At 32.6% G+C, this 9143-nt stretch overlaps 1 protein-coding gene across 1 annotated transcript; it reads right to left on the bottom strand.

Annotated features, from left to right (window-relative positions):
* Nucleotides 1-586: 586 nt before the first annotated feature.
* Nucleotides 587-6700, bottom strand: LOC120626134 (BSD domain-containing protein 1-like). The gene is made up of 9 exons (XM_039893424.1): nucleotides 6565-6700; nucleotides 5372-5471; nucleotides 4003-4119; nucleotides 3830-3887; nucleotides 3500-3597; nucleotides 3001-3212; nucleotides 2538-2660; nucleotides 1683-1771; nucleotides 587-1543 (listed from the first exon to the last, which is right to left on the bottom strand). The coding sequence occupies exons 1-9, from the start codon at nucleotides 6573-6575 to the stop codon at nucleotides 1179-1181; spliced, it is 1173 nt and encodes a 390-aa protein (XP_039749358.1). The 5' UTR covers nucleotides 6576-6700; the 3' UTR covers nucleotides 587-1178.
* Nucleotides 6701-9143: the final 2443 nt, after the last annotated feature.

Below are 9143 nucleotides of genomic sequence, written 5' to 3'. Positions count from 1 at the left end.
GACAACATTTTTGTATACACTTTGGGCACAAGTGATTGTGCAACCTCATCAATATTTTACCGTACCATGTAAAAAGGAGCATTTTTAATTTTCATAAACAATAAACAACTGAGCATTGGTGGAAAAATTCACATAGTTTTATAGTTTAGCTTTAACCTTGTTTACTGCTTTATATCGCACAGTTCTGGTGGAAAGACGACTATATCAAGACGATGTTTTCACTTTATTTTTATCAATATGGCGCTAACATAAGCCGGGTTGCAAATAATGTTTCCCCAGGATATAATTTTCTCAATATAGGAGCTATGTAGATCTACATCCAGTTATTTTATAATATATTATATAAAGGACAACCCCTGGCAACTAAAATAAAAAAAAGTATTGTTATCTGCTCTGAATGTTACTTGAACTTTATCCTAAAACATTATTGCCTGAGAAACATTGTTGCCTGAAAAACATTGTTGCCTGAAATAACAAAAAAAGAAAATAACTCGTTTGAAATTTAATATTATTGCAAGATAACCTAACTAATAATAAAACATATAACCGAAATATATTAATAACTAATATACGATATAAAAGTAAACAATTAAATCCATTATTTAGTTAATTTTACACATTATTTATTTTGTATACCAGGTGATGTAGTTTGAAAGGAAGAAGGCCAGTTATGGTTTTATAAAACACAAGCATTTCTGTACTTTTAAATAAACTTAAGGTTAAGAAATATTGACTGTAAATTTTACTTAAACATATAATTTGCTAAAAAACTTATCGTTTTGAATTTACACGTATACGAAATTACAATAATATACTATTGTTCTTGTAGTTGTAGTGTTTTTTTTTGTTGTAAATATAGTCTAGTCTAGATACGCAATTTCAGTTTTTTTTTTGGTTCTGGTTTTTTTCATCTGTTAAACATAAGAACATAAGATTTAAAAAATCTAGTCATTACAATGTACAGGCAATAGTTTTGATTATTTATTGAGACACGTTGATACGCACAACCTTACTATAAAATGATAGAGCACTGGTTGGTCTATGGTCCATTTTTTTTAACTATTGTGTGGTATTATGCTTTTTTTTGTCTGCGATCTCTTTATATTTGTTTTAATCTGTTCACTGTCGATGATAAATCGCTATTTCGACGCATACACCGAAGCTATGTAAGCCAGAAATCAGGCTTTCTGTTCAATCGTTTCTTCCAATTCAAACTCTTTTTCCCAACTTCCATCAGAATTTGCACTCGCATCATCTTTAGTCTGGTCTTTATCTCCGAAATAATCTTCAACTAAATTGTTACCGCATTCATCAGTCTTCCCCTTATTTGGTGATTTTTTTTTATTTTTTTTGCCTATGCTGCGTTTTTTGTCTGTGGTCCTATTATTTTGTGTGTCTATGGTCTCTGTTTCGTCTTTTTTAGTGTTATTGTTTGTGACATCCCGAGAGGGTTTAGATTTTTTAGAAGCAATCTCTCTCTCGTATTCCTCTAGGAGTAGAGTTTGTTGCTCTTCTGTCAGTTCTACATCATTTGCGAAATCTTCTGTGGAGATTCAAAAAATCTACTATAACTTTCCCTTTCGTAATAGTTTCATATACTCTACAATTTTATTTATTCTACCCTCCACTAAATGGGTTTTTGTGCTAAAAATTTTAGAAAATTTTTAACTGAAGTTACTTACCATCTTCCCAGGTGACGACAGTGTCTTCTGGTTCTGGACTGTCGTAGTTCTGCTCTATGGTGATGTCAGAGAGAACTTTTTTTGGGCTTCTGAAAACAGTATTCATTATTTAGGTGATTTGTAGAGTAGTCACTAAACAGAGCTCGTTTAGGCTCAGCGAGAGTAGCGAATGTCTAGAATGGTTTATATGGGTTGTACAATTAAACTTACACTGCTTTAAATGAACAACATACCAATACAATAAGCAAGAAAAGACCATTTTTAAATTATTAATCGTTTTTAGCAATACTTTATATTGAATTGAAGCAAATCAAAAACAAGTTGAAACGTTATTACATTCAGGGTACGTGCAAAAACTACAACGCGGACGTTCATCCAGACCTAAAAGTTCCATTAATTGACATTATACAAAATATTTATTTTTCCTTACTTTAAATGTTAATTAATAAGCTAGTTCAACCCTCTCAATCACTAAAATCTTCCATTATTAAGATTAGCGTAATGTAATTGAGATTTAAACAATAATATATTTTTTTAAACAGGTTTAAATTTTAATTGATCTTTAACTGGTCTCATCGCGCGGGGTCTAAGATAACTAAGACACTAAATGCGAGATTTAATTTAATTGCAAACACAAGCGGTCAAGCACCCCAGTCAACGCTGACACAAAGAAACCACTCATAAACTGGTAAATGGATTTCGTTCCGCGAATCCTCAATCTCAAATTAGTTTTAGTTTTTGTACCAGGTTACTTACCGACAGCAAAATTAACTATACTTGTACTAGTACTTCAAGACTTGGTTTTGGTCATGCTTATTACAAATGAGCCGGCGTCATTATTTTGATTATACATACTGTTCTATGGGTGTCTGTAGTGGCAAATGGGCCAACACAGGGTCCTCAGTTGTTTCCTCTATCGGTTGTTTACGTGATGCTGCTGCCAGTCGATCTTGCAATAATGCCACGCGGAACAGATATCTTTAAAATAATAAACAATAATATTATTACTTACTGTGTATTGCGGTTTCTTGATAAAGTTAAATTACAGTGATTGACTTATCCATTATTAAAATGGAGTTAGTCGTTATATTATTAAATGATAGCCAAACCTAAACACACACTTATAACTTTTTTTTTTTATTTGTGTATTCTTTTGTAAACATTTTGGAAGTAGAGATGAGTGGTAGAGGACTTTGTAAGGAGTAATTTTAATCTATTTATTACTGGGGGAAATATTGAAACAATATTGAGGAAACTTTCTCAAATTGTAGGCATATTGTTTAAAGAAAAACTTGTCAATAAATTTAAATTTCCTTACCTTTCCCAAAAGTCTTCATTTGACACAGCATCAGGTACGAGCTTCTCATACTCTGCCTTCAATATAGGGTTGGTCTCCAAACGGCGGATGGCTGAGGATGGAGCTATAACCGACTCTGGGTTCTCAAGACTTGAACGCCAGGCATCGAACTCTGGACTGTACGCTGGGACGATGTATGTGGCGTCTACGCGTTGGAGGGCTTCTAGTTCTTTCTGTGGAAAATAGTAAATTTATTGTAAATTTAAATGCTGGCTCCTACTATCTGCCTTTCGTGATACGTTTCTAAAACTTACAATTGAGAATGTGTCTATAAATTACTATTAATAGAAAATGTGTTATACAAAGTCATTTGTCTGTAGATTTCTATTCACGCTTGATTTGAAGGTTCTCGTTTTATAATTGGAACCAGAAGATTGGTCTAGCAATAAGAACTATAAAATAAAAATGTTCTTGAATTCTTTATAGCTTGGCAAGACTGTAACAATACTTATGTACTTACTTTATATGTCGACAACATGGTTGTGTCCCCTGAAGACAGAATTACTTCTGTATCATCTTCATCATCAGGTTCAGGGTTCAATACTGTGCTCACTTGACCTGTAAGAAAATTACATCTTTTCTAGAAAGTGCATTCAATATAATAAGTAACAATTTATACTTTCACAGGCTAGAGACTTTCAAAGAAGTAGTTCTTCTACATTCAAATCTCTACCTTTTATTGTGAGAATGTCAAATTTCAATTATGATTTTTTTCCTTCGGTAGGAAGTGGACTTTGTATTAATTGGCTAATTTACTGTGGCAAATGCGGAAATAGAATTTTTAACTTACCAATAAAACTGCTTAAACTTTTTTTCATAACATTAGCAGTTGATTCTGGACTGTCCAACTGAAATTAAATAATAGTTTTTTTTATCAGATATACTGCATATTCAAATAATTCCAGAAAAATCTGAGTAGAAGAGGTATCAAAGTTTAATTTAGTTAAATGGTAATACACTAACCTTCAAAGTTTTTCCGATAACATTAGAAGTTGAGCTAAAAACGTGACTGGCTTCACTCTTCACTGCTGATCCTATTTCATCAAGATCTTTTTTCACCATAGTGTACACCTCTGCCGACTAAAATTTTATTGTTATTTGTAAATTTTGTCAAAATGTAATTTCAAAAAAGGTATAAGTGTGTGTTGATAGCCTAAAAAAGTAGAAAAGTAACAAACGTAAATAAGAAAGGACTTTTCGCGGCCCTACTGATGTTCATAATCTGGCACACATCTCTAACTTTTACTTAGTATGTTTGACTTAACAAGAACTAAAATTAAAAATTTAAATGCTTTTATGGTGCAGGACACCAATGTGCAGAAACCTGCATGTCTGATAGTTCTACATAACTTTTTCAAAGGTGTGTAGATTGTCTTGTACAGGGCCGGTAATGGATTGATGATATATTTTTTATTAAATAATATTAGGCATGTTAAACTTGACTAGTGTTTCCGTTTGTCGCTCAAGTGACAAAAGTCAGTGAGGTATCATCAAGTGGGATTTAAACCAACAAACTGCCAAATTACAGTCCACACTCTGAACATACAACTTTACCAAGCTAAACAGGTTTAAAATGAAGTTATTGTCTGAAAAACTTTAACTCTTACATGTTAAGTAAACTCCTTTATGTGAGGTACACGTTGAGGTGCACCACAGAAATATTAATTTGGATATGCCCTTATATTATATAAAGGTTCTCTGGAACAATTACTTCAAATTCAATTTTTATTTTTTTTTAAGTCGGACTAGTATATTTTGTAAGGTCAAGTCAGTCTGTTTATAGTGACTCTATTTTATAGTTTAACAATCTTTACATTTTCTTTTTTGTGAGAGATGAGAGCGGAGTGGCCTGCTTCCAAGCAACCTTGTTGTTAAGGAATTCATCAATTGTGCAGTAACCACAATTAACTAAATGTGTTTTAATATATTGTTTAAACTTAGGTAAAGGTAGATCTAATATTACCTTCAGTATCATGTAATAAAAGCATATACCCAGGATGGGTATATTATCACAAAGGATTTCTGTACTTTTCTCAAACAACATGCAAATATCACTAATTTATGTCAGTTTCTAGTTAGACGATTGTTTATATTGGCTTTTTTTTATAATGACTAATGTTTTGCTTCCAGTACAAAGCTGTATATGAAATTATTAATTTGTGCAACAACGAGGTTTTATCTATAAATTTACAGTAGTTTTTGGTCTACAGCTTTGTGCAACCAGCTTATAGAGTTTGTTGGTCTATCTATATCAATAAAGCAATGGGCAAACGATTATTGCAATTAAATCTTCAGTGGTATATCCTATGACATTGTGTCAAACATTACATACCTTTGTTTTAGCGGAAGATATCCAGGAGTCCCACCAATTACCACTAGCTGCATCCTCCCGTTTTGGGGAACTGGCACCATCACTGGGATTTATCTCGCACCTTTATTAATCAAAATATTTAAGTTACTAAACAAACCATAGTGCGATAATATTCACAAAAAATAGAGTATTATCTTTATTTAGCAACTTAGCAGAACAGTATTTACAGTGAAATTAAGTTGATCAGTTAGTTTGTTCCTATGTTTTATCATGCTTATCTCAGAAACTTTGAAATTTGTTTTGGTGTAACACAGCTTATAGAGGACACATGCCCAGGAACAGAAGAAGAACTAAGTATGTTAGAACAGTTTAAAATTTATAGTACCTTAACTTCTGTTCTCTGGTTCGATGGGAAGTACTACGGCAGTGTCTAGATATCTTATCAACTAACCGCCACTTAGCAATATAGTGCTCTGGTATGATGTTGCATAAAGACAATTAAGGGTATGGGCTAATAAATGCCATACCCCTTGTTACATACTACCACCTTAGACTGTGTTACTTATACCCCAGACTATATCATCAGGTGAGAATGCAACCAAGGCTTAACTTTTATTGGAAAAAATAGGGGTTTTTTTTTATACATAAACATATAAACTTTCCCTGTAATTACTGCTGCTACCATGACTTTTATGTAGATCTTTATTATTATGCTGTTTACACAATAATTAGATTAAAGATAAAAATCTGCATAACTTAAATTGAGGCTGCAATTTACATACAAAGTTAACAAGTTTGATAAGATAACAAATAAAAACCATAACAAAGAGTGCACCAAAAGATAAATTAAAAAATTATCTTAGGCATAAAAACTAACCATAGTTATGCTCCTGTGGTTGATTATTGATTAAGATTAAAGGTCGCTTATTGATATTATCATGGAAAGATTCTTAACATGACAAGAAATGTATATAAACAAATGTGGAACACACGAACTTGGTCCTATTTGACAATCCATGTTATCAAATTGGACTTATAAGCCTTACGAACCTTGACGCGGTTCTTTATACTGAAAGTGGAGGAAATGAATAACAAATTGTAGATCGATTCTTTTCAAGGTATTTAGCTTGTTCAATTTGGGTATTGCGATGTTTATTTATGTAATATTGTTCCGTTTAGGTTCTGTTGCCATTATAATGATAAGGTTTACTTACTTCTCCGCCATCGTGCTGTGTTTAAGTTATTTGTTTGAATGAAAACAATGCATAGATTTCAGCACAAAATAATTTATGTGTTTTGTTATGTATTTACACTAAATTTAGAATTAATTTTGACATCGTTTTCAATACTTTCAAGTTTTGTTTGCGTTGACATTTGCGTTTTATTTTTAATCTTAACAGGTTTGCACAGATAAAACATAACTATGTATTATAATTTAGGAAGATCGTTTAAATTTCTAATACATACAAATCTTTGGACAGGAATTATTAGGCTCGGGATTGTAATACTCACATATTTATTATTTATTCTGAAAGGTTAAAAATGCACAAAATATTATGTAGTCTACAATGAAGAATGAAACGTGATTGGCACAATATCGTTACAAAAATGCTTGGCGGTTAATTTGAAATTCTAATAGGAAACAAAGTTAAATCCAAGCATCGAAAATTCAAATTAAATTTGAGAATTCTTGATTTATATTTACTTGTACACAACTAGTACATATTAAATTCATTTCAAAGGAAGGGATTGTTAGGGATATAATACGGGTATTATATCCCCTAACAAGGGATATAATTAACGTGTCTACCTGCTAAATCATGGGAATATAGAAAAGGAGAAGTTTACCTCCGTTTATTATTACACGTATTATTATTTGGATATTATTTCGACTTGTGCGCCAGTGAAAGTTGGTAAAGCTGTGGGAGAAGATAAATTTTTATACTTTTCCCGGGGATTTAATTGTCTCCTGCCCATGCTAGCCGTGCAGGATGGGAGTAAGACGATTTTATTGTGGTAAATAAATGTGTTTATATAATATTTAATTAAATAACTTGCTTTAGTAGGTGGGTACTCGTAGGTAGATTAGTAATAAGAAAGGTATATACCCACTTCACTTATTTAATTTATCAATTAAAATGTTTCCAATGGAAAGCACAATAACTACGAAACCATATAATTACCTGCACAAAATATTAATTTTGCAGAGTTGCGTATCTTTCAATCTTCCCCGTGGATTATTCAATAAGGTATTAAAGGAAGACTTTTATGTTCCGAGCTTAGCGCGCAAGATATCGGTAATATGATACGTATAGGAGTGGCGTGTTTGTTTAAATCGTACACTGGGCAGAAAAGGATGTAGGTAAACAAAACATAAAAAAGCATCTTATGATTTATTTTATCTCAGTCAGCTGAAGTAAAATCTATTAAGTAGGTAGGTAGGTACCTAGGTTTTGAGATTAGCGCTTTCAAACAGATAATAATTTATGTACTTACTTAACACAAAATTTTAACAAAATTAACCAACTTTACTCTACATGATTTACCAACTAAAAAGTAAATTTTAAGTATAAGTCAAGCTTCAATACTATCTGGTTGAAGGACACCTAACTAGCTTTCAGGCGCGTTAACATTTGCAACTACTACTAACTTTGATAGAAAATGTGGGTGTAAATCTTCGAGTGTATGCTTGATGTTATGTTGTGAGATTGCGTAAATAATGCGAGCAACAATCGCGGTTGATTTGCTGTCACTGTTTGAAGAGTTCGGTTGTCTGTCCCCGAAACTCTTCTTCAGATTCAGATTCCCCGTTTCAAAATAAACCTCTTTTAAAAAAAAAAAAATTACAAATCCGTCTATAATAGTATAATGCCCGAACATACTCATATCAAAAAAAGGAATTCATTTGATAACCTGGGGAGGTTTTTTTGAAGGAAGACTTAATAAAAATTTCACACTGAGGTGGGGTTTTTACTTTTTATCAAAGTGTTCTCATAGTTGCAATGCTTCGCTAGGACGTCTGAGCATTTTATGATAAAGAAACTTTGACGGAGAGCGGAAAATGCGATATTTTCTAAACGCTTTAAAAAGCCCATCTTGGTATATCTTTATTTTAATAACGACAAATATTCTGGCAGAATGCTAAATAATTTTTGGCGATAATATCTATTATCGCCTTTAGTTATTTATATATCTCAATTCTATCTCTTTGCGTTGACAGTCAAACTCTGAAACGTTAGATAGCAATAATAGATTTCCTAGTTTAGGTTAGGGTCAGGATTACAAAGATTTATTGTACTGAGTTTTTCTAATAAATATTTTCTATTTCTATACATAATTAATACTGTTTTGAACTTGACATGACATACGAACTTTGACGCCAGTTCCACAGATTCATATAATACTCATCATCATTATAGCCATTATGGCATATTACAGGGCCAGGTCTCCCTCTCAGAATGAGCGAGCAGGGTTTTAGGCAGCATGGCAGCTGGCCATGTGCAAATTGTTAGACTTCCCACGTCCTTGAGAAGATTATGGATAACTGCGGTTTTAATCGCGATATTTTCCTTCACCGCCTAATAAACGCACGTAACTCCGAAAAGTTAAAGGTGCGAGCCGGGATAGACTCTGTCCCCCCAAAATGGAAGCCGAAGCCTTGCCCACGGGTAACATCCTGCACATAATATTATTTGCATGGAAATAAGCCTCTAAGTAGGTACTAAACTTGTGTGCATCGTTGTATTAAAATTCAAGCACTCCCACTGTTAGTTTTCTATCAGATTTGGTGTAG

Source organism: Pararge aegeria, chromosome 1 (genome assembly GCF_905163445.1).
Source record: "Pararge aegeria chromosome 1, ilParAegt1.1, whole genome shotgun sequence".
NCBI lineage: Eukaryota > Metazoa > Arthropoda > Insecta > Lepidoptera > Nymphalidae > Pararge > Pararge aegeria.
The sequence above is the reverse complement of the archived record's forward strand: the minus strand, read 5'-3'. Positions and strand labels throughout refer to the sequence as shown.

Excerpts from the sequence above, each read along its gene's own strand:
- LOC120626134 (XM_039893424.1), bottom strand. Across the intron at positions 4,120-5,371 it reads TATCTTCCGCTAAAACAAAG|TCGGCAGAGGTGTACACTAT; the intron begins GTATGTAATGTT and ends ATAAAATTTTAG. Across the intron at positions 2,661-3,000 it reads AATGAAGACTTTTGGGAAAG|ATATCTGTTCCGCGTGGCAT; the intron begins GTAAGGAAATTT and ends ATTATTTTAAAG.